The sequence below is a fragment of the Bos indicus genome, chromosome 25 (assembly GCF_029378745.1).
Source record: "Bos indicus isolate NIAB-ARS_2022 breed Sahiwal x Tharparkar chromosome 25, NIAB-ARS_B.indTharparkar_mat_pri_1.0, whole genome shotgun sequence".
NCBI classification, from domain to species: domain Eukaryota; kingdom Metazoa; phylum Chordata; class Mammalia; order Artiodactyla; family Bovidae; genus Bos; species Bos indicus.
The window spans coordinates 6,418,419-6,444,443 of record NC_091784.1 but is presented as its reverse complement, the minus strand read 5'-3'; the positions used below and the strand labels follow the sequence as shown (position 1 = coordinate 6,444,443).

The window sequence follows — 26,025 nt, the reverse complement described above, 5'->3', positions numbered from 1 at the left end:
TAGAAGTGGAGGACAGAGCAGTGTGGACAGAGGCTAGGAACGGGAGCGGGTGCTGGTGAGTGGAGGTGGATGTGATTATCAACAGGAATCTTAGGACAGACATGCTCAGTATCTCATCTGTGGCGGTGGATCCCCAAACCTATGCCCACAATAAATTTGTGTATGATGAAGTGCACACATACAAATGAGCACAAGGCAATCTGGGAAAATCCGAGCAGTATCAGTGGGTTGCACTGCGGCAACATCAGTATCTCAGGTGAGACGTGATACATAGTTTTGCAAAATATTCCCATGGCAGGGGAGAAACAGGGTAAAGCCTACAAGAGATCTCTCTGTATTATTTCTCCCAACTGCATGTGGATCTAGTAAATCAGAGTCTACTAAACAAAAGTTTCAAAGCTAAAGCCTAAACGAAGGTGAAGAGTCAAGATTTTCAGTACACGGGGGTGATGGCCACCCTCCTCTCTCTATTTCCCAGAATGAAGGAAACACTGCTCAGTGAGCTGCCCTGCATCTCTGTGGACGCAATGCAAAAGTACTTAATAAATACAAAGATTTCTTTTTCCTATTTAATGATGCCAACATTGCAGTGCTTAGCTCTAGGTTTTGTGTATTCAGTCAGCACCTTTAAAAGGCATGGAGGTCCACCGAGTGGAGTGCCCGGGTTTCTGAACCAATCTGAACAGCGCCAGCTTTTCTCTGAAGTGTTTTATTATTCCAAGTCGGGCCTACTGCATCTCCCAAGGTATGAAGTTCAGTTCGAGATAAAAATATTTTATCTGCCCTTACAGCAAATTGAAAGGCTTTAGAAAGGGTTTTGTTATTGCAGTGTTTTCATAAATATATAGTAAACATCTTTCACAGTGGGGAATTCAGCACAAAATACAATTTTCATACACAGTCATTCATGCGGCTGGCACAGGAAGATGAAATGACCCAGAGATGAATAAAAAAATAATAGTATACAACTTTGAGCGGCCCACAGTCCCCGACAGACACACACAGCCGGGAGGATAAAGATCATGATTTTGCCGTGCCTCCGATGAATGACAAGGGTCTGCAGCACCCGGGGAATTTCGTTTTCCTCTGTGGCCAAACCATTAGGCTTAAAAAAGTAGCTTTGTCATTTTCAGAAATTTGCCAGCAGCCAACCACCCTATTTCAGAGCACAAAACGACCCCAAATCTTAGCCAGGACATAATTTTTAACTCGAGCGATTTTTAGGCTTACCTGCTTTTAAGTCTCTCTTACACACATTTTCAAAGCAATTTGGGTTGCCTGTGTCCAACACAGGATATCTAGGTTGACATCTAAGTGGATGGACATCAGCTTGGGCGTGAGGGGTCCATCAGAGCTTGTTTGCAAAAATGGAAGCTCTTTTCTGTTTTTTGTTTTCTAACTGAAGTGTATTTAATTATCAAAGCAGAGGATGTTTGTTGAAGATCAAAAGGAATCACAGTATAATCTTTTTAACAGCTTCACTGAGGTACAATTTTTAAATAATTTCATTTATTTATGATTTGTTTTTAGCCGTGCTGGGTCTTCGCTGCTGCGTGGGCTACTCTTAGCAGCACGTCGTGCTGCGGTGTTGTGGTGCGGGGGCTTCTCGATGTGGGGGCTTCTCTTGTTGCGGAGCCTGGGCTCCAGCGTGCACAGGCTTCGCTGCTTGAGGCTCACGGGCTGGGGAGTTGTGGCTCCCAGGCCGTAGGGCACAGACAGGCTCAGTAGATGTGGCGCATGCGCTTAGCTCTGCAGCACGTGGGGTCTTCCCGGGCCAGGGATGGAACCCGAGTCTCCTGGGTTGGTAGGTGGGTTCTTTACCACTGAGCCACCAGGGAAGCCCTGAGGTACAACTGATAGACAAAAACCCCTGCACATCTCATGGGGACAATGCAATGAGTTTGGATACAGACTCACACAGGTCTATATATCACACACGTGGATGTATGGGGTATCATACATCCACCTGTGTGATACCATCACCACAACCAAGGTAACAGACACACTCATGACCTCCAAAGGCTTCCTAGTGTCCTGTGTGTGTGTGTGTGTGTGTGTTTATATGCAATTATATGAACACTTAACCATGGGCTCCATCTACCCTCTTAACCAGCTGTTAAGAGCGCCATAACCACAGGCAAGAGGGTGCACGGCAGGTCTCTAGAACGGATCCATCTTGCATAACTTTAAAAGCAAAACTTGGGCTCCTCTCCTGCTCCCTTCTCAGTCAAGCTCCATGGAAACCACAAAGGTCACCCTCCCTCCTTCTCAACCCCTTAGTTATCTGCTGTAATTTCATCCTGTGTAGACAAACACAGTGTGTGTATGTGTGTGTGTGTGTTTTCAAAAATGTATTTATTTATTGGTGTGCTGGGTCTTCACTGCTATGCACAGACTTTCTTGAGTTGCAGCGTGCAGGGCTACCCTCCAGATGCAGTGCTCAGGCTTCTCATTGCGGCAGCTTCTCTTGCTGCAGCAGAGGGGCTCAGTAATTGTGGGGCACGGGCTGAGTTGCTCTGCAGCATGTGGAATCTTCCCTGATCAGGGACTGAACCCGTGTCCCCTGCATTGGCAGGAGGATTCTTAACCATCAGACCACCAGGGAAGTCCCAAGTGTGTTTTCTCACTGAGTTTTCCTAACACAGGTCTGGCTCTTGGGTTCTTCCCCTAGTCCAGCAGACACCGTCTCAGGCCCATGAGGATCCTCTTCACTCCCTGAATGTTTCCTGGCTTCTTACCCTCCATCATTAGGCATTTTTTTTGCTCCAGTTTTTCTTCCTTCTCTGCTCCAGTTGAGCAATTTGCACCTTGGCAAACTTGAAAAGTGAAAGTGAAAATACATAAACCCAAGAGATGGACATGCTGGGCAGATGAATATGCACTTTGTTTTTAAATAAGAATTTCTAAATTGTCTTCCATAGAAAAATGTACCACTCCACACTCTCTCCAACATTCTACAAAATGCCTATGTCATCAAATATGGTGATTTCCAATATGATATGTGAATCATTGATATATACAGATAAAACTTTCCACATATGTATACAAAGCACACGTATATGTATATGTGAACATATTTTCATTTATTTATTGGTATTTATATTTACTGTTATGGATATTTTTTTCCAATCTTCCTTCTGAGTGATTGGTTGGTCAGTCTATGTATCCATCCATCCACCTATCTACCCACCCATCCATCCATCCATCCATCCATCCACCTATCCACCCATCCACCCACCCACACATCTATCCATCCATCCACCCATCCACCCACCCACACATCTATCCATCCATCCACCCATTCATCCACTTCTCCATCTATCCATCCATCCATCCATCCATGCACCCACCCACCCATTCATAATCCACCCACCCACCCACCCATCCATCCACCCACCCATCTATCCATCCATCCACCCATTCATCCACTTCTCCATCTATCCATCCATCCATCCATCCATGCACCCACCCACCCATTCATAATCCACCCACCCACCCATCCATCCATCCACCCACCCATCTATCCATCCATCCACCCATTCATCCACTTATCCATCTATCCATCCATCTACCTATCCACCTACCCACCCATCTATCCATCCATCCACCCATTCATCCACTTATCCATCTATCCATCCATCTACCTATCCACCCACCCACCCATCTATCCATCCATCCACCTATCCACCCATCCACCCACCCACACATCTATCCATCCATCCACCCATCCACACATCTATCCATCCATCCACCCACCCATCCATCCATCCATCCACCTATCCACCCATCCACCCACCCACCCATCTATCCATCCAACCATCCATTCATCCACTTATCCATCTATCCATCCATCCATGCACCCACCCACCCATCCATACATCCACCCACCCACCCACCCACCCATCTATCCATCCATCCACCCATTTATCCACTTATCCATCTGTCCATCCATCCATCCATCCACCCAGCCATTCATCCATCCACATATTCCACTACAATTATAAGCAGGTTAGTCCTAATAAAAGAACTGCAAGGACTCCCTAGGGTTAACCAAATCTGATCTATGTCAGATAAGTTTTCACTAATGTAAGAACAAAGGTCCCTAAGGCTTTGAGTCAAAGGGCCAAAATAGTCTTTGAAGTCATAAGATTTCAAATATGACTACAAATCCAACTCATGGTTGGTAACCCTAGAAAAGTCACATCAAGCCTCAGTCTTTCCTTCTGAAAAATGGGTTTAATAAGAGCTGCTGCTGCTGCTAAGTCGCTTCAGTTGTGTCCGACTCTGTGCGACCCCATAGACAGCAGCCCACCAGGCTCCCCTGTCCCTGGGATTCTCCAGGCAAGAACACTGGAGTGGCTTGCCATTTCCTTCTCCAATGCATGAAAGTGAAAAGTGAAAGTGAAGTCTCTCAGTCGTGTCTGATTCTTTACAACCCCATGGACTGCAGCCCACCAGGCTCCTCCGTCCATGGGATTCTCCAGGCAAGAGTACTGGAGTAGGGTGCCATTGCACCTGATTCCTAAAGTTGTTGGGAGTATTCAGTTCAATAATATGTATCCAGGAGATAACACAATGCAAGGCTTACACAAAGGCTCCCCAGGTTGAGCTAGTGGTAAAGAACACATGTGCCAGTGCAGGAGACATAAGAGACGCAGGTTCAGTCACTGGGTTGGGAAGACCCTCTGGAGGAAGGCATGGCAACCCACTCCAGTATTCTTGAGTGCAGAATCCCCATGGACATAGGAGCCTGGTGGGCTACAGTCTTTAGGGTCGCAAAAAGTCGGACACAACTGAAGGAACTTGGCATGCATGCACACATGTGGCTTATGCAAACACTCAATACACAGGATCAGTACCCATGACAATAATAAAGAATTTTCTATATATAGAGCAGTTTCCTAGTACATTACAACACAACCTGGCTTCTTTTTCTATTAGCAGTTGAAGCCTGAACCACTTATAACACTGATGATCCTCTATATTTATATTTTTAACGTCTCTGGGCAAACTTTGTAATGGGCTCGGCAGAAACCCATTACCCCTTGTTGGATGCTCTCTTAATGGCATACAAAGTTTACCACCGGCTGTCTTTATTTTTAAAAGCAGATTCACATTAAATGTGGAAATATGTTAGAAACCAATTCCACTGGATATGGAATGAAAATGACTCTTTTAAATCCAATTTCCTATTGTGTGCTTCTTTTAGTCAATTAACCAAGATATATGTATTTTAGCACCATAGACAAAGAGACAACACTTACAGAACCTTATCAGAGAGTCTTAGCTATGGGAGTTTATCCCTGTTTATTCGCTGTTGAACAACAAATTCTGGCTTAATGTCAAACTCTTTCCTGAATCAACACTTTTTTTAGATGGAAAAGGTATTCCATAAAAGCCAAATCGATGAACTGTATTTAAAAAAAAAAAAAGGAAATGTGACAGTAATGGATGCAACGTGAGTCTTTTGACACTTCTGAAATGGATTCACTTCTTGCCTCTCATGTAAATTTGAGTTCATTGGGCCTGAAATAGACAGGAAGGACTAAAACGGTTTCCGCATCTACGGCAGTTCCTGGAATGTTTCAGCGGTGGCGGAGGGTGGCTCAAGAGCCCCTGTGCATGGTTTTGGTATTTCTGGATGGCCAGGCTAAAGCTGTTCAAGAGCGCTGAGCCTTTCTTCCTCATATTCAGAAATCTGCGCCTTGCCTCATGTAAACTGCAGCCCATTGTCGTGGCTCAGGATCTTCAGGTTTTCCACGGGGTAATGCAGAGTGAGTTATGTTCCATCACCCGAATACTGGGAAGCTTGGCTCAGAAGCCTGAGAAGGCTGCTGGCATAGAACTCTCATCTGTCATCAGCGGTTCCCACGGCCACCACCTCCTCTTCCCCCAGTATTTTCCCGTTCAGGATAGGAGATGCTTCCTTTTAAAGTATACACCCATATATAACCTTGACAAGAGACGTTTTAAAACATAAAGTCTTTCCTCCATGTATTCGTTCATTTATTCAACTGAAATTGATGGAGATTCTCTACTCCCATCTTGTTTTTTCTGAACTCTCTGTGTATTGTATGTTTAATCATAGACTTGCAAGATCATGTCTCTTCTAACGCAGAATAAAGTATGCTAAATTGGCACTTCTATTTAAACATCTACTCAAATTGTTTTTCTCTTCATAGGTTTTACTACATGCTGGAAATTCAACAGAGCGAGAAATGGGCAGGGTCATTCCCACAGTCTAAATGACAAAGGTTGATTGGCTTTAGCAAGATCAAGTTGGGAATCAATGTACCCACATCCACCATATCCCACTTGGTATGGACCATACGGGATGTCACAGAAAACGTTCAAAGGGCCAGGAAACCAAAATGTAAAGTTTCTTGAGGGGATCAGTCATCCTGTAAGTTATGGCCTATGAGTACTATGTTTTCAGTAGTATTAAATAAATAATGAAGAGAACCCACAAGTCCTTGTGACACTGGAAAACCGCACATTTGGAAGTATCTAAATAGTGAAAAATAAAACTATACACATTACCACTCACTCTCATTCAGAAACGGTTATTTGTTTGCCTAACCAATCTGAAATGAAACTTAAAAAATATCTTCTGTTTCAAAACTCATGAAGATGCTACCAAAACAGCTGTGCTTCTACCCATTTAAAAGCTCAAATTCCTTTTTTTAATATAAATTTATTTATTTTAATTGGAGGCTAATTACTTTATGATATTGTATTGGTTTTGCCATACATTGACATGCATCCACCATGGGTGTACACGTGTTCCCCATCCTGAACCCCCCTCCCACCTCCCTCCCCATCCCATCCCTCTGGGTCATCCCAGTGCACCAGCCCCGAGCATCCTGTATCATGCATCGAACCTGGACTGGTGATTCATTTCACATATGATATTATACATGTTTCAATGCCATTCTCCCAAATCATCCCACCCTCGCCCTCTCCCACGGAGTCCAAAAGACTGTTCTATACATCTGTGTCTCTTTTGCTGTCTCGCATACAGGGTTATCGTTACCATCTTTATAAATTCCATATATATGATTAGTATGCTGTTTTGGTGTTTTTCTTTCTGGCTTACTTCACTCTGTATAATAGGCTCCAGGTTCATCCACCTCATTAGAACTGATTCAAATGTATTCTTTTTAATGGCTGAGTAATACTCCATTGTGTATATGTACCACAGCTTTCTTATCCATTCGTCTGCTGATGGACATCTAGGTTGCTTCCATGTCTTGGCTATTATAAATAGTACTGCGATGAACATTGGTGTCTCTTTCAATTCTGGTTTCCTCGGTGTGTATGCCCAGCAGTGGGATAGCTGGGTCATAAGGCAGTTCTATCTCCAGTATTCTATGGAATCTCCGCACTGTTCTCCACAGTGGCTGTACTAGTTTGCATTCCCACCAATAGTGTAAGAGGGTTCCCTTTTCTCCACACCCTCTCCAGCATTTATTGTAAAAGCTCAAATTCTTAAAGGGCTTGGCAAAGCGGTTAAGAGCAGAGACGGTGGAGTATAACTCCTAGCCCTGTAACTTACAACCTGTGTGACCTTGAGCAAATTACTCAGCTTCTCTGGATCTTGGTTTTCTCCTCTATAATAAGTTGTTGTTGTTTATTTGCTAAGTGTTGTGTGACTCTTTTGTGACCCCATGGACTGCAGCTCATCAGGCTCCTCTGTCCATGGGATTTCCCAGGCAAGAATACTGGAGTGGGTTGCCATTTCCTTCTCCAGAGGATCTTCCCAACCTAGGGATCGAATCCACATCTCCTTCTTAGAAGACAGGTTCTTTACCACTGAGCCACCAGGGAGACTCATCTATAAAAAGTAGATAATAATAATAATATGAAACATGCGGGCTTGTCTTCAGAATTAAGTGAATCAATATTTTAAAGCATTTATAATAGTACCGATGCTGCTGCTGCTGCTAAGTCACTTAAGTGGTGTCCGACTCTGTGCTGCTGCTGCTACTGCTAAGTTGCTTCAGTCGTGTCTGACTGTGCAGTCCCACAGACATCAGCCCACCAGGCTCCCCCGTCCCCGGGATTCTCCAGGCAAGAACACTAGAGTGGGTTGCCATTTCCTTCTCCAATGCATGAAAGTGAAAGTGAAGTCGCTCAGTCGTGTCCGACTCTTAGCGACCCCATGGACTGCAGCCTACCAGGCTCCTCTGTCCATGGGATTTTCCAGGCAAGAGTACTGGAGTGGGGTGCCATTGCTTTCATGCAAAACACAGTTAAAGTGTTTATTAAATAAATAAGCAAATAAACCTACGTGCCACACTTAAAGATAAGGAGAAAATAACCATGCTTGAATGCCAAGGGGAAGCAGGAAGGTTCTTAGAATTACTGTTGCATGACTCATTTAGTGATGCTGCCTTTCTCTTCTCTTGACATCAGCACTGGAGAAAGAAATCTCATTTCAGAGCCGTTGTTGGAGGTAACGCTGAGCACATGGGGGAAAATCAGGTACTTCAATCACAATGACCTGTGTCATCCTTATAAAGGAAAGATGCTTGGAATAGGCAGCTATAAAATTTTAAAGTCAAATTGTAAGAAAATACAGACCTTCTGACTTTGCATCGTGATCTTATTCACAGTGTCCAACCGGAGATTCAAAAAGTTTAATAACTGAAATTCACTTATCTACTGTCTTGAAAAATCAGGCCATGTGTATATTAGTCATAGCATCACTGATATTGCCAAGGGCAGGATTTCTCGGCCTCCCCACTGCTGGCATTATGGTCCAGATAATTTTTTATTGTTTCAGGGAGGGGGAAGACACTATCCTGTGTATTCTAGAATGTTTAGCATCATCCCTGGGATGTTTAGCAACATCTATTCTCTACAAAACAGATATCAGTAGCAGCCCTCACCCAAACGCAACTACCAAAACTCTTTCCAGTGTGCGGCCAAATGTTGGGTCATATGGTAGCTCTATTTTTAGTTGTTTGAGGAGCCTCCCTACTGTTCTCCATAGTGGCTGCACCAACTTACATTCCCACCAACAGTGCAGGAGGGTTTCCTTTTCTTCATACCCTCTCCAGCATTTGTAGATTTTTTTTTTTTTTTTTTGATGATGGCCATTCTGACCTAGGAGAGGTGACAGATACCTCATTGGAGTTTTGATCTGAATTTCTCTAATAATTACTGATGTTGAGCATCTTTTCATGTATCTGTTGGCCATCTGTATGCCTTCTTTGGAGAAACATCTATTTAAGTCTTCCGCCCAGTTTTTGTTTTTTTTTTTTCATTTTTTTTATTGATCTGCATGAGCTGTTTATATATTTTTATTAATCCCTTGTTGCTTGCTTTATTTGCAAGCATTTTCTCCCATTCTGAGGTCTGTGTTTTTATTTTGTCCTTTGAGGGGATGGGAGTGAAAAAAATTGCTCCTGGTTGAGAACCACTGGCCTAAGGCATTGGCCAAGTACCTGTTTTGTATTTCTTCCTGAATTCAGAGAGTTCATTTCAGGTGTGTCTTGGGATACTGAAGCCAGAAAAATCTGGATTTGAATTGCATGTTCTAATCATGAAAAGTCTTGAACATGGCTTCTCCATATCTACCTTAGGTATAGTCATAACTACCTTGAAGAATGGTAGTAAGGACCAGAAAAGTTACGCTAGAACTCCCAGCCCTGTGCTTGACACGAAGAAGCCATGGGGGTGCAGGGGAGGGGACCACTGCTAAATTCCTGTAAGGATGGATGTGTTGATACATGGTCCACCCCTCACCCTCCTTATCAGTCAAAAAAGAAGAAGTCTCTATTTATATAGGCAAATAAAATACAATAAATACAACTGGTCCTTCCATCACATTAGCAAAGGAGAAACTGGATTTCCTCACAAGCAGAGATTTCAATAAAACAACAGAGAAATGTATTATGTAGCAACTGCAGACAAATTATCATGAAGCATCACTGTGAACAAAGGTAGTGGAGGTGATGGAATTCCAGCTGAGTTATTTCAAATCCTAAAAGATGATGCTGTGAAAGTGCTGCACTCAATATGCCAGCACATTTGGAAAACTCAGCAGTGGCCACAGGACTGGAAAAGATCAGTTTTCATTCCAATCCCAAAGAAAGGTAATGCCAAAGAATGCTCAAACTACAGCACAATTGCACTCATCTCACACACTAGTAAAGAAATGCTCAAAATTGTCCAAGCCAGGCTTCAACAGTACATGAACCATGGAGTTCCAGATGTTCAAGCTGGATTTCGAAAAGGCAGAGGAACCAGAGATCAAATTGCCAACATCCATTGTATCATTGAAAAAGCAAAAGAGTTCCAAAAAAACATCTACTTCTGCTTTATTGACTACGCTAAAGCCTTTGACTGTGTGGATCACAACAAACTCAGGAAAATTCTACAACAGATGGGAATGCCAGACCACCTTACATGCTTCCTAAGAAATCTGTATGCAGGTCAAGAAGCAACACTTAGAACCAGACATGGAACAACAAACTGGTTCAAAATTGGGAAAGGAATATGTCAAGGCTGTATATCGTCACTTATATGCAGACTACATCACGCAAAATGCTGGGCTGGATGAAGCACAAGCTGGAATCAAGATTGCTGGGAGAAATATCAGTAACATCAGATACACAGATGACACTGCCCTTATGGGGGAAAGCAAAGAGGAACTGAAGAGCCTCTTGATGAAAGTGAAAGAGGAGAGTGAAAAAGTTGGCTTAAAACTCAACATTCAGAAAACTAAGATCATGGCATCCGGTCCCATCACTTCATTGCAAATAGATGGGGAAACAATGGAAACAGCAAGAGACTTTATTTGGGTGGGCTCAAAATCACTGCATATGGTGATTGTAGCCATGAAATTAAAAGACGCTTGCTCCTTGGAAGAAAAGCTATGACCAACCTAGATAGCATATTAAAAAGCAGAGACATTACTTTGTCAACAAAGGTCCAAAGCAATGGTTTTCCCAGTAGTTATGTATGGACGTGAGAGTTGGACTATAAAGAAAGCTGAGCACCAAAGAAATAATGCTTTAGAACAGTGTTGTTGGAGAAGGCTCTTGAGAGTCCCTTGGACTGCAAGGAGATCCAACTAGTCAATCCTAAAGGAACTCAGTCCTGAATATTCATTGGAAGGACTGATGCTGAAGCTGAAACTCCAATACTTTGTCCACCTGATGTGAAGAACTGACTCATTGGAAAAAACCTTGATGCTGGGCAAGATTGAAGGCGGGCAGGACGAAAAGGGGATGAGGATGAGATGGTTGGATGGCATCACTGACTCGATGGATAAGAGTTGGAGTAAGCTCCAGGAGTTTCTGAGGGACAGGGAAGCCTGGTGTGCTGCAGTCCATGGGGTTGCAAAGAGTCGGACATGGCTGAGTGACTGAACTGAACCCCATTCTGCATCCTGTCTTCCCGAATGCCTCAGTGGTCAAGAATCTGCCTGCAATGCAGGAGATGCAGGAAACATTGGTTTGATCCCTGGATTGGAAAGATCTCCTGGAAAAAAGGCATGGAAACCCACTCCAGTATTCTTGCCTGGAGAATCCCATTGACAGAGGAGCCTGGTGGGCTACCGTCCAGAGGGTCGCAAACATTCGGACACAACTGAAGCAACTGAACATACACACCATAACCCCAAACTGCAGGGAATTCAGGGTGGCTAATTGTGACCACTAATCCATCAGTAAAAAAAAAAAAAAGGCCCATTTTAAAGAACAGTGAGCTTTGGTAATCAGATAAACAAGAATCCAGAATTCTAGATTCACGCCTATAAAACTAGAGAAAAAGGAATAAGTGCGCCCACCATTGCAGAGGGAAAGAAGCATCTCACTGTCAACCTTAGCACATGGATGCACTATTTTTGCTACAATTATATCACTTCTCAAAAAGCCTTCTCTGGCCTGCCTGACGTTTGAACCAGCTGAAAGATCATTCCCCACCGATTACTGTGAGGGAACTAATAACTGTTCTTGCTTTCCTTTAAACCCAACTGAAATTTTCTGAGAAGTTGCAAATAGAAAATTGTGTTAAGAACATGCCATTGATCCTATTTACATTCGCTACATCAAAGCATCAAGACATCACAAGCCAATGTGAAACGGGGACCTTTCAATACCCTACAGGTTATGCAAACACCTAACCGGAAAGAACACTTTGAAATTTTTATGGAGCAGGAAAAATTGGAAGTGTATTAATCTAGGCAGTGAAATTGGGCTTTTTGTCATTTTTAATTGCTTGAATTCATAACCTAGTTTTGCCGAATCAAAAGCGAGTTGCTATAGCTGACACAAGCTGTTTCAGCTTTTTGGGCACACGCGCACGCACACACACACACACACACACGCACACATGCATGCCCCACAAGTTTTCATATAAACTTTGTATCTATTAATAAAAAAAAAAACTACTGGAAATTGTTTGGAATATTATAGTAACTGAATAATTAACAATAAAGATTTCTAAGTAGAGCGCTGTGTGTTAAAAGCTGACTTTTAAAGATTTCTTTCTTTCTGTATCATGCAAACGGGGGAGGGGGGAGAACAGGGATGCCAAGCCATCAGGATTGTGATTTTGTTGCATATGATTTAATTCAAATGCATAATTTAAAAGCTCTTCATGCCTTTATCTGCTCCTGTTTGCTATTGCTCATAATGTATGTAAACACTCAATTCTGGGAGAAAATGAAGGAAAATAAACGGAAGGACAGAGGCATCCACCCACAAATATATACAAAGATCAAATGTGTCACAACCTCCTGAAGGTTTCAGACCCACAACCCAAAGTGTGCAAGTGCAAAACTCTTGAAGGGTCCATGGTTTTCTTCCCTATTTGTTTTTGTGTTTGTCAGAAAAATCAACACAGGATGGGGATCAAAGTCTCATAAAAGGCCTTTCATTTTAATTCCATTAGAATTACTCTCGGAGAACTTAACTGTGATCACTTAAGAGACTAACTCATGTGACATTTTAAAAACAGAGCTAAAATGAAGTGTAAACAAAGGCTTAATTAATACTAACAAGGTTTCATCATTATTTCATAAATGTCCTACCTCGTTTGGACTATGCTCCATTTCTCTGGTTCTGCAACTCTGCCCAAAATCTAACAGAAAATTTGTAAGTCTAGCCAGGAAAAAAAAAAAGACCAAACTGTCTCACACTAAACATTGTAATAGTTATTTGGCTCCAGACTGACCCACCCAACCAGATTCTCTGTAGAGAAAATGGTAAGGATTGCATACTCTGATTTTCATGTCATGCTCTCAAAATACAGCTATATATTCTCAACGTCTCACAACTATAATTTATAGGAAGGCAATTGTCACCAAATGCCCTTTGACCTAAAATCTACTTCGACTTTTGTGTCATACTTATGGGAGAGATCATGGGAAAAAGAAAAAAAAATTGGAAAAAAGAATGACACTATTTTTGTGATACTTTAAAAAGCTGGCACGTAAGTCAAGGCTCATGACTATTTCTACTAAGTTCAAGTAAATACAGATTAAAATGAATCCAGATTCTAAACTTTGGTGAGGTTGTAGAGAAAACAGAAGTTTGAGGGGCAAGTTTAAAAGAGACAAATGTAAAAATATGCTTACCCCAATAAAGTTAGGTGGCAAAGTGCAGGGTTGTAAAAATCTATCCCTCGGTGATAACAGAGACAAGATTAAGCTCTGTTCATGTAAAGTAAAGGCCTTCTCCAAGTGTTTAACTGGTTAAAATGAAATGACAAGAAAAGTTTGAATATTCACTTTCTAAATATGTGGATTGTCTGATATTAATTAACCCTTGCACAGGAGCAGAGAATACAGATAAAGAAAAATCAGGTGCTGGTGATGATCCTTCAGGGTGCAAAACATTGGTTAAGATAAAAATGTAGTGGGAGAAGATAAAGGAAAATTTGTTCTGTTTTCCAGGTATGAAACTTAAGAAAAGGTAGATGAAAAGAAATACAGGTGGATGGGGAGGGAAAAACAGGAGTGGAGAGAAAGAAAGGTGGACCGGAGGGAGGGAGGGAGAGAGGAAAGAAGGAAAAAGAAGGATGAATCAGACAGGGCGAGAGGAAAGCTTCCCCCATTGGTGATACTTCCTCCGACTCTTCAGAGAAGCAATTTTCTCTTCCTAATAATCTGCGAATATTCTAATACAGAAGGAAGCACCAGCGTGTGTAGAGAGTGTGAGTGGGCAGACAAAAGTTGAAATATCCTGCTTCTTTTAAGAAAATCATGACTGCTGCCCGCACTGCCTGGGAACATCAGTGGTAAACAGCTGTCAGCGGCTGACGTGAGTTTTCTTACTTCACGAACAACCCTCTGGAAACTTAATCACAGCAAACCACAAAGGCATGTTACTCCATATCGCAAACACATCTACACTCACGCCCTTCGGATTTTTGAAGATACGTTCAGATCAAAATTATGAAACTCGGTTGAGAAAGATTTTATGGTCTTAAACCAAACATTTACTGCCCAGCTACCCCCCAAAAAGGATTACACAATCATTTTCGACTGCTTTCATTATAAGCCACATTCATTTCCCTGTGACCAAAATTAAAACCGCATAAACAATGAGTAAATTATGAGCTATGGAAAGATACTCACAAAGTGACTGGTTTCACAGATAATTTAATGAACACTTCACTAAGATGAGGCTGCCAGCATAACTTTTGGATTCAGAATTCCCCTTGGGCCCCTCTTGAGAGGGAGGGGGGCTTAGCTCTTTTGTTAACAGAAATAAATAACACCAGTTTCATTCTAATCTGAAAATAAATGGCCAGAGAGATTGGCTGAGCCCTAGGATTCTAGGTGATCCTACCAGGATGACAAATATCAGATTCAACACTTGGCGTGTTTTTTTTTTTTTTTTTTTTTAATGCTTGACAGTAAATTCCATCACTTTGGAAGGCAAGGTACATTTCCCCCATTTGATCTCTCAAGAAGGATGACTCTTGTTTCATTTAATAAAACGGTCCAGAGCCTACTTCTTCAGTCCAAGCCTTTTTGGTATTGTCAATTTACTCCCTCTTCCCTGGGAATCGGGAAAGGCAGAGAGGAGAGAGTACCCAGTGTAGACATGTCTGCACAAACGTGAAATTCATCCCCCTCCCCCCACCACACACACACATGCCCCCTCGGATCGTGAGTGTGCCAACTTTCCCAAGGCACGGCCCATCTGGCCAGTCATTTCAGAAACCTCACATTTGAAGAAGCGCGCAGCTCCTGCAAAACCCCTGCTAGCCTATTGGGACTTACACACCTTCTCTTATAAACGCTTATTCATCTCTGGAAATAAAGTTAAACGGAGCCAATGAGCATGGGCAATGAAGTTCCCCCGCTAACTTCTACTCCGTCCAGAAAATCCATTCATCTCGGGGCTCCCCGGGTCGCTCCGAACGCCCCTCGCCCCCTCCAGGCGATTGGCGCCCCTGGGTGCGCCCCAGGACGCACCCGAGCCCAGCCTCCCGGGTCCTCCGGCTGGCGTTACCTACCGGGTCTCATTCAAGCACGGCGAAGGCATCCACAGCCTTCCATCTCGGCTCCGGTGTGCCCGGCTTCCCTCCGCCGCCGGGTCCCTATTCTAAATCGGCAGCCCCGGGGGCGCACACGCCGCCACCCTCTCTGCACGAACGTTGGACAGCGGCTGACGGCGGCTCCCCTGCCACAGGCAGCCCAAAATGTCAATTTGCACACTCCTCCCCCCTGTCGCCCGCCCCCGGTCCCCGTCCCTCTTCCACCCCCGCCCACGAGTCAGTGGGCTTCGGGAAGCCTCGGTAGACACCGCCTCCTCTCCATGCAGCTTGCCCTGGTCTCCCGCTATCCTCGCGTCCCCGCCAGCGTTCAGAGCCTTCTTCGCTTGCCTTACCTGAAGGGCATCTCCCACGACTGCAATTAGCTGCCAAGATTTCATTGTCGGCTGCAAAGTGTCTCCTGCTTCCTCCCCGGGAGAACGCACGGGAAAAGTCCGAGGCGACAGCAAGCGGCACCCACGTGCTAGCAATGTAAATGACTCCAGTCATCTGTCGTGCGCGCCAGAGCCTCCGCGCTCGCTCGCCCAGGCCGCCTGGCAGCCTGACACCGCCGCCAGCAGGTGCAGAGCGCGCCGGGAGCGAGCAGCCCGAGCGAGGAGGCAATCAACGCAGGGGACGCACACAAAAGGGAGGCCACCGAGGTGCCGGGGATGCTGCCAGCGCCCCAGCCCAGCTGCCCGCGCGTCCTCGGCCTCGGCGCCAAAAAAAACCCTGGCCAAATTGGACGCCCCGATGGTTCTGCAAAGTCTCGCAGCCCCGGGGATGGAGGCTGCGTGGGTCCCGCCTCCGCGCCTCCCGGAGCTGGCGGCCTCCCCGAGCTGGCGGCGGTCCCTAGCTTCTCTCCCTCCCTCCCGCTCCCCTGCACGTGTCCCTTCCCTTGTTCTTTCAAGCATTAAATATGTACCACATGACAGACTAGGGCACCTTGCAGGGTCCTCCGAGTCCACCCTTGACAACCAATTTTAACTCAAGAGCGGAGAAATGTCTAAAGGCAGGATATAAGCACTTCCAATTACTTACACTAACTCCTCCATTATTCAGAACGTCCACGGGACAGTATTCATGACTGCCGATGTGCTACTTCATGTATAAACACTAACAAAACCTGGAAATCTCACCGCTCCCTACCCCCAGCGCTGCTGATGAACTTTTCCTCCGTGTTTCCTCCCAGAAGTGGTTGTCCTTTTTTTTTTTTTTTTTAGTGGTAGTAGTTACAGCTTTGCAATCTCCAGTCTTACACATTATGTAGTAAATGAAGATGCTCTGAAGTTCGAGCCTGCTTTGAAATGGAAAATACATATTAAGTCCTGTTGAACTTCATCGACCACCTTCTAAAATATATTGACCTTGGATAATAGTGGAATGAAAGCAAATTTCCTCTTTTTTGTTTTCAAAAGTCTTCATAGGTATATGATTTTTTTTTCTTATTAAATGAAATGAGTTGCAAGAGCTTCTAACTACCCCCAGCTCAGCTATTCCCAGTTTAAGCCATAGCTTTGGGTAGAGACTAAACCATCCATTGATAGGGGAAGTGAGTTTTGTTTCTTCATTTACTTCACAATCAGAATGTCCAGCTACATGCACTAAGATGGACTTGCTTCTCTTCAAAGCAACTGTTTCTTGAAGGGGTGGAATCTAAATGAGTTCTAGAGTATCATACAGATATACTACATGTGATTAACGGTGAGATAATCATCAGTTTCCTCTGTCAACTTCTTGGAGAGTTTATTTTCATTAAAGGCCTTGTGCACAACTGAGTAGGATTTTATATATCAGTAAGCAAATTTTAAAATGTTAATAAATCCTTCAAATATTTATTTTCACATTTATCACAGCTCTACAACTAGCGGCAATATTTCCAGGTTTTTTTTTTTTTTTAACATGCCAAGTCCTTACATAACCATCATCCATCTCTGTCACACCAGTAACAAAATGAGGAGGGTTTTTTTTTCCCTTCTTATGCATTAAGGGTGTTTTTAATATTGCATTCATGTAGTGTTTAACTTGCTCCTTGTGAACTTAAGAGAAGTTTATGTGTGTTTTCTCTGCCTGCTTTTCTTGGAGGCAGTTGCATTGAAAGATGCTAAGATAACATTAAGTAAAACTCTCTTTTACGGTGACAATGCAGTGCAAAATACATACATACCCTGATTATTTGAACAGCTGACTCCTAATATAAGCACATACTATCCTCTGGACATGGTTTTCAATGGAATCAGGTAAAATGGCAAAAGGTTTCTAGACTTCTGTTTAATCAGAACCCTGTGTAGTTGTAGAGATATACAAATATCAAGTATGATTATCACGGAAAAAAACTACCAGTCTCCGTGGAATAATCTGATTCACAAATCAGTTCACAAAAGCAAGGTTATTTGAAGTTACGGATGGTGGGGATGGTGGGTGGAAAGACAGCAAACCCTAATTACAGTCCCATCGTCCCCGTGTTCCCTGGCACATATGGTCATTTAATCACAGAGTGTGACAACCTTGGCAGATGTTGCCCAACCCGGTTATTGATATAAATTGCTATTCTCATGTGTAAGTGCCCCAGTGAAGAGTCAGAACAATATTTGTATGCACCCAAAGGGACTTCAAGGTCCACATGAGCATCTGGGGCAACATGACAAGATGGTCCAGAGCGGACGCTGTTTCCTCACTCTGACTCCACAAGCAATGGAATCTAGACAAATGGTACTGAAGAATTATTTACAGGGCAGCAGTGGAGAAACAGAGATGGAAAATAGACTAAGGGACATGGGGAGACGGTGAGATGTATGGAAAGAGTAACATGGAAACTTACATTACCATATGTAAAATAGATAGCCAATGGGAATTTGCTTTATGGCTCAGGAAACTCAAACAGGGGCTCTGTATCAACCCAGAGGAGTGGCTGGGGAGGGAGATGGGAGAGAGGCTCAAAAGGGAGAGGATATATGTTCACCTATGGCTGATTCAGGTTGAGGTTTGACAGAAAACAGCAAAATTCTGTAAAGCAATTATCCTCCAATAAAAAAGTAAATTAATTAAAAAAAAAAACGGTGATAAACAAAGCCCCATCCCCCGCCACCCCCTGCCCCGCCCAGATCAAGAATGAGGGGACACGTCCCTGGGGGAAGGGTACATTGGTATCATCCCTCTGGAAACTTATTTACTAGTGTCTAATAAAATAATACTTAATATTTTGCCATTTCACCTGATGCTGTTGAAAACCATGTCCAGAGAATAATATGTGCTTACACTGGAAATTAACTGTTAAAGTAATCAGGGAGTGTAGGGCTCTTCCAATAGTCATGTATGGAAGTGAGAGTTGGATCATAAAAAAGGCTGAGCATTGAAGAATTGATGCTTTCGAACTGTGGTGCTGGAGAAGACTCTTGACAGGCCCTTGGATGGCAAGGAGATAAAACCAGTCAATCCTAAAGGAAATCAACCCTGAATATTCATTGGAGGGACTGAAGCTAAAATTTCAATACTTTAGCCACCTGATGCAAAGAGACAACTCATTGGAAAAGACCCTGATGCTGGGAAACATTGAGGACAAGAGGAGAAGGGGGTGACAGAGGATGAGATGGTTGGATGGCATCACTGACTCAATGGACGTGAGTTTGAGCGAGCTCAAGGAGATAGTGAAGGACAGGGAAGCCTGTGCTGAAGTCTAGGGGGTTGCAAAGAGTCGGACACAACTTAGTGACTGCACAAGAACAATTAAAATGGAAAAGGTGCACTCCCCATAACCAAGCAATTTTGTTCCTAATGCCCGCCCTGACAAATACATGCATAAGTGTGTACGGATATAACCACACTACTATTTGTAATAGGAAAGAAATGATCAACTAAATGCCCACTGGCATCAAATACATGATATATCCTGTGATGGAATACTATGTAGCAGTGAAAGGAAATAACTAAGAAAAGAAATAACAGTTATTTAGGAATAATCTATAGCTAGGCAGACACATGTATGTGTACATGTATATAAGGTATCTATACATACTACATAATACAACATATATATATATATATATTCTTTAGTAAAAACTTTGCTGAGTTAAAAATACACCTTTTAGATGATTCATACAGTACAATACCATTCATAAAAGAAAACGCACAAATGAAATAATATTACAGATATTATTATCTGGAGATACAGAAATGTCTGTGGAGATATAAAAGAAGAACCAGAAGCTGGGTTACTGATCACTGTTTTTGTACAGCCTACCAACTGAGAATGGTTTTTATATTTTAAAGTTTAGAAAAATTGAGACAAACATTTTAAAAAATAGGAAAAGTAGGAAATTCAATGTCCATGAGTGATGTTTTATTGGAACATGGCTGCATCCATTTGCTGACACCCTGACTATGATTGTTTCTGTTCTCCAACTGCAGGGCCAGGTGGTTCTAACAGAGACCCAGTGGCCCACAGAGCCTGAAATACTTACTATGGAACCTTTTATAGAAAATTTGCTGTGCTGATCCTTGGCCTAGAAGGGTGGCACCAGATTCATAACTTTAACTATGGGGAAAGGAACTAAATACTCAGGTCAGTGGTTGAAGTTGAGAGAATTATAGTTCTCCTTTAAAAGAATATTTACATATTTTGGTTTCATACTTTTATTAAAGGTAATATGTGTTATATATATATGGAAAACTTTTAAAGATATATATGAGTCACTCAGTTTTGTCCAACTCTTTGTGACCCCATGGACTGCTGCCCACCAGGCTCCTCTTTCCATGGGACTTTCCAGGCAAGAATGCTGGAGTGGGTAGCTATTTTCTTCTCCAGGGGATCTTCTGGACCCAGGGATCGAACCCAGATCTCCTGCATCACAGGAAGATTCTTTACCATATGAGCCACCAGGGAAGCTCCATTATATATATATGTGTATATATACACACATATATATACTTTTTAAAGTAAAGGCTTCCCTTGTAGCTCACTTGGTAAAGAATCTGCCTGCAGTGCAGGAGACCAGGGTTCAATCCCTGGGTTGGGAAGATGCCCTGGAGAAGGAAATGGCAACCCACTCCAGTATCCTTGCCTGGAAAATCTCATGGACAGAGGAGCCTGGTGAGCTGCAGTCCATGGGGTCGCAAAGAGTCGGGCACGACTGAGTGACTAACACTTACTTACATATATATATATATATATATATATAACCTTTAAAGATATACATTTCTAGATTTATATACATATTCATGGCTTGTTATTCCATTTTGTGTGTGTGTGTGTGTGCGTGTGTGTGTGTGTCTGGGCTTCTCAGGTGGCCCTAGTGGTAAATGACCTGCCTGCCAATGCAGGAGACGTAAGAGATGCAGGTTCGATCCCTGGATTGGGAGGATCCCCCGGAGGAGGGCACGGCAACCCGCTCCAGTATTCCTGCCTGGAGAATCCCATGGACAGAGGAGCCTGACAGGCTACAGTCCATGGGGTCGCAAAGAGTCAGACATGACTGAAGTGACCGAGCATACACACGTGTGTTTATCTACATGTGTGTAGATACACATCCTAGGAAAAAAGCTCATTCAAAATGGCAGTTCTTGGTGGTAGAAATACAGGTGCTTATTATATTCTTCTTTGTTGGATCACGTTTTTGTCAGTTTTCCGGGGAGATGTAAATGTAAGAAAACGGCGGACACCTGGCCGTGTGAGAGGTAATGACTGTCATTGTGCCAATATCATTTTCTCACCGAGAAACTGCCTTTTCTCTTCAAATGTTGAATGATGATCTTTTCTTTAAAAAAACCAGGGTTTGGCTTTTATTCTCACCTAACATTTCTGGAAAACTCCAGTATCTAATTGCTTCCTCATAGAAAAAAAAAAATTGCTAAGCCTCAACGCACTAAAGATTTTTATAAAAATCAATCTTATCCTTGAAGTAAAATGCGACATAGATTATCCTTTCTGCTAGAAGTTATGGTAATGACCTACTGAGATACGCCTCACAATACAGTAATATTGCTTCTTTACCGGTTTGAAAATATTTTCCCATAGGAAGGCATAAAGCAGGTTCTATCTGAAAAAATAAAATAAAATTACATAGCAACCACATTGGTGCTCTGGAGGATTGGAACAGTGGGACCTAATGATTTTCTTCGTCCTGACATCTAATAATCTAGTCGCATCAGGAAAGGTGAGCTTAATGAAGCATATTGAGATGGGAGAGCAGGCGATTTATGGTGGACCTGTTGTGGTTATATTCCTAAATGGATCCCATTAGCTCAACACTGGTTGCTGGTGAATGGCCACATTTCCGAATAGACAAATCCATGAATCACTCGGGCATGTTTCAGAAGCCTGCTCTATAGAATGGCTCGCCTTCCACCTTTTCACTAGGGCCAGGTGAACGACCTTTTTTTAATGAGGCTCAGCAACCTTTCTGGGAGCAAGAAACAGAATTATTGCCACTGAACGTGCATTCTTCCTCCTAACACGTACGCAGAACTTCATCCTTGATGTGGCATGTATCAAGCATAGCACTGAATTCTTTAATAGCATTATCACAAACATGTATTGTTTTCAGTGTGTTTTGTAATTAGACCAGAGATCTAAGAGATAGGGGATATGTCTACACACATAGCCAATTCACCTTGCTGTGCAGCAGAAATAATCCAACATTGTAAAGCAATTATATGCCAATAATAAAATCTTTAAAGAGAGCTCAAAAAATAAATAAAACTCCAATGTGTGTTTATTGTGGAAAGCTGTAAAAAACTGGAAAAGCACAGGGGAAAATGTCACTCATATTTTATCATGGAAAGAGAGCCACATGTAATATTTTGTTACAAATCTGTCCAGACCATTTTCCACTGCATATGTAACTAAAAAATCATAAGCACACAGGAGACATTGTATCATATAAACTGCCTTATAATAGTTTTGTGCTTTGCAATATATCAAGATTTTCTGCCACTAAAAAAGAATGATAACTTCAATTTTGATATCGCACTGTGATGCAAGATTCCTTTTCACTCTATGTTAAATAACACTGAAGCGAACATCTCTGCCCATAGCTTCATGAACTGCCCCTTGTTCGATATGTCAGGGTAAATATCTTGAAGTGAAATTGATGAGTCAACCAGTGGGCACCATTTCTAGCTTTTCAGGCATAGGAAACCAGGACCCTGACTTTTATACAAATCCACATTCCCAGGAGTGATATAAAAGAGAACCCATCCCATCTTAGGAGGGCTTCCCTGGTGGCTCAGATGGTAAAAAAAAAAAAAAAAATCTGCCTGCAATGCAGGAGACCCAGGAGACCCGGGTTCGATCCTTGGGTTGGAAAGATCCTCCGGAGAAGGGAATGGCTAACCGCTCCAGAATTCTTGCCTGGAGAATTCTATGGACAGTGGAGCTTGGTGACTACCATCCATGGGGTCACAAAAAGACACAACTGAGTGACTAACACTTTTGCACTTATCTTAGGAACAATTTGGGGCCAGTTTGTTCCTCTTTCAATAATAATGGCTTGGTTCCCTCTTCCATCCACCTGCCCCAACTGGACCACCACATGATTGCATGTTAAATTAGCATAAAAGAGCTCAAACATCACAAACAAAGGTGGTAATGGGGAGCAATTTAAATCTGAGCTTATTTAACCTAAGTGGCTAGTGGCTGCTCATTTTATCTTAATTGCCTTTTAAACTAAAATCAATGTTAAATTACCTGAACAACAGCTTCTGCACAACTGTGAACTGAAAATTCTTTAAGTGCCTCCTCAAAAGCCTTGGCTCTTGTTTGGCCGACTGACAGGAAAAGAGTTCCTTTCTTCACTGGGCTCCAGCCTGGGACTAGTGGATGTGATTCAAAGGTGGGTGCTCCTGGGAGCTGTTGGCTCTGCGATGAGTCGGTCCTTGACATGAAGCGTCCAGAACGAAATCTGGGTAAGAGTCTGACCTCTGTCATCCCTCCCCACCTTGCTTTCCTTCCTCCTATCGACAAAGGAAGACTGAATATACACGTGGAAAACAGCCAGGCCATGTATATACAAATGGAACTTGGACCCTAAATCTTCTCAGCAGCCAGTCCAGGAAACCAACTCATATCTCCAGCCAACAACCCAGGAAGCCAGGCTGCTAACCACAAATCACACCTGTAGGAAGTCAGACCATCAGCTCTAATAAATCAATTCAGAAAGCCCAACAAGAACCCCTGTAACAATTGTTTCAAAAAACAGCCTAGACTTGATAAGTAATGGGCACCTCTAATATTTTGTCCCCATTGTCAACTTCAGGACAACCAGAGAAAGTGAAATATGCACCTTTCACCAGGCATAGTAGAGAAGGAAACGGCAACCCACTCCAGTATTCTTGCCTTGAGAATTCCATGGACAGAGGAGCCTGGCGGGCTGTAATTCATGGGGTCGAAAGAGTGGGATGTGACTCAGTAATTAAACAACAAAAATGACAACACCAGGCCCAGGAATGGTCCTGCTTCTTACTGTTCCACCTCCAGCTTCCCCAGGACAACCATTTGCCCCCTGCCGATCAGGACATCCCTGGAACCTTCTCATTGTCCCTCGAAAGATCTCTCTCACCCTCTGTCTACCTCTGAGCTTCTGCTAAAACACTAGTGGCCTGATGGTGGCTTACTCCCTTGCGACAGCAAGATTTGAGTAAACTGCCTTTGCTTGTTCTCATTTGGTTGGTCTTGGCTTATTTCTACGATGACTGTTTGTTTTCAATAGTATGTTAGGTAAAAGAGACGGACAGAGTCCTAGCCTTCACCGAGCTTATGTTCCGGGGGGAAGAAAGATGACAAACAAGGGAATGAGACATTGCAACAGATGATTCTATGTAGGAAATGAACCTTGCAATGAAATGAGGAAGCAAGCGGGCAGAAGCCATAGACAAGACTCTTGGGTTCCTAGGGTTTCTTATTACACGGTTCAGCTTCCTGCTTTTGTTTCATTGAAAACCTTATTGAGGACACAGCATCTGATATGCCCTGTCAAGCACAAAACTCACCGGCCAAGAACCCCACTCAGAACACAAAGGAGACAGGTAGGTAGAACCAGGACTGAGATTCAGGTTAAGAACTGTGAGAGCTAAGACACTGGAGAGAAATTCTCCTTTCAGATACTACAAGGCCTCCTGGAGCTGAAGATTGAGGGAGGGACTTCCCTGGTGGCTCAGTGGTTAAGACTCTGTGCTCCCAAAGCAGGGGGCCTGGGTTCCCCCCGCCCCTACCACCCCGTTCAAGGAACTAGATCCCACGTGCTGCCACTAAGAGCTGGCATGCCACAGTGAAGACTGGGCACAGCCAAATAAATATTTTTTTTTCTTTTTTGAAGAAGAAGATTGGAGGAGGTAGAAATGGGGCTTAGAATATGCTACTTCAAAAGATGGCATCTTGGCATTTCGAGTATTTTAAACAGCAGGAATTTGAGAAATGGCTTATTTAGGAAGGATTTTCCATCTGACCTTCTCCTCACCTTACCTCCCCTGAAACAGGTCATGAGCTCTCAGGGGAGAGGTCCTTTTCTTACAAGATGGAGGGGTGGAAGAGCAATCCGAATGAACAAGCTTTGCCAGATTCCCCTGATTGTCACCCTCAGCTCACATCATTTTGTCTGATCATTTTCCCCCCGTGAATGTCCACTCTTTATCAAACCTAACATAAAATGCTCAAGCTTCTTCATGTCCTCATTTCCTTAAGAAGGCTCTGGAGCCACACAAAACTTACGTTAAATAAATTCGTACACTGCTCTCTTGTTCATCTGTCTTTCATCAATCCGTTTTATGGGGCCCCTGTCAGAGACCATAAGACAGGTAGGAGGAAAGACTTTTCTTCCCTTACAAGGGGGAGAGGGATATTGTGGGTATTTCTACAGGTTACATCAGCATGGACATAGTGAAGATGGAAGAGGTTTGCTTGGAGATATCCCTAGATGATCATCCTATCTTCTGTAAGATAATTTCCTCTTGAATTGCCTAAACTGGAAATTGGATAAACAGTGTAGAGAACAAAAGGGCATCAAAGAGATAACTGATCACACTTGGCCTCAAATCCTCTCATCCTACAAAGGGAACAAGGAGATAGATCAGGACAGCTAATTCCACTGACTTGATTTGGTCTGATCACAGGACAGAACAGTGCTAGAAATCTCACATGCTCGAGGGTGTCCTTCAACTGTAGGATTAGGGAATGGAAAGACTGGTCAAATCAGGGTCTTTCCTAAAAAGCCTTACAGAATTGGGAAAGAGTGGAGCAGTGAACTCCCACAGCTGGATTCAGAAAGCCAGGTAGATTTCATGGTGCAGACCTGCTCAGTCGCTTCAGTCGTGTCTAACTCTCTGCGACCCCATGGACTGTAGCCCATCAGGCTCCTCTGTCCGTAGGATTCTCCAGGCAAGAATACCGGAGTGGGTTGCCATGCCCTCCTCCAGGGGATACTCTTGACCCAGGGATCGAACCTGTGTCTCCTGTGTCTAAAGCACTGAAGGCAGATTCTTTGCCCACTGAGCCACCAGGGAAAAGTCTGATAAGTAGGAAAGAGGAACACTTCATGG

General features: G+C 43.2%; 1 protein-coding gene across 8 annotated transcripts in view; it reads right to left on the bottom strand.

Annotated features, from left to right (window-relative positions):
• RBFOX1 (RNA binding fox-1 homolog 1) overlaps positions 1 to 26,025 on the bottom strand; it is a 2,439,741-nt gene that overhangs the window by 1,254,569 nt on the left and 1,159,147 nt on the right. Inside the window, exon 1 of one of the 8 annotated variants that reach the window (XM_070779619.1) lies at positions 15,852 to 15,911. The exons of the other annotated variants lie outside the window; for them this stretch is intronic. Within the exon in view, the coding sequence (XP_070635720.1) occupies positions 15,852 to 15,896 (45 nt within the window). The 5' untranslated portion in view covers positions 15,897 to 15,911. Of the gene's footprint in view, positions 1 to 15,851; positions 15,912 to 26,025 lie in introns of those variants that run through there. 8 annotated transcript variants of the gene reach the window in all.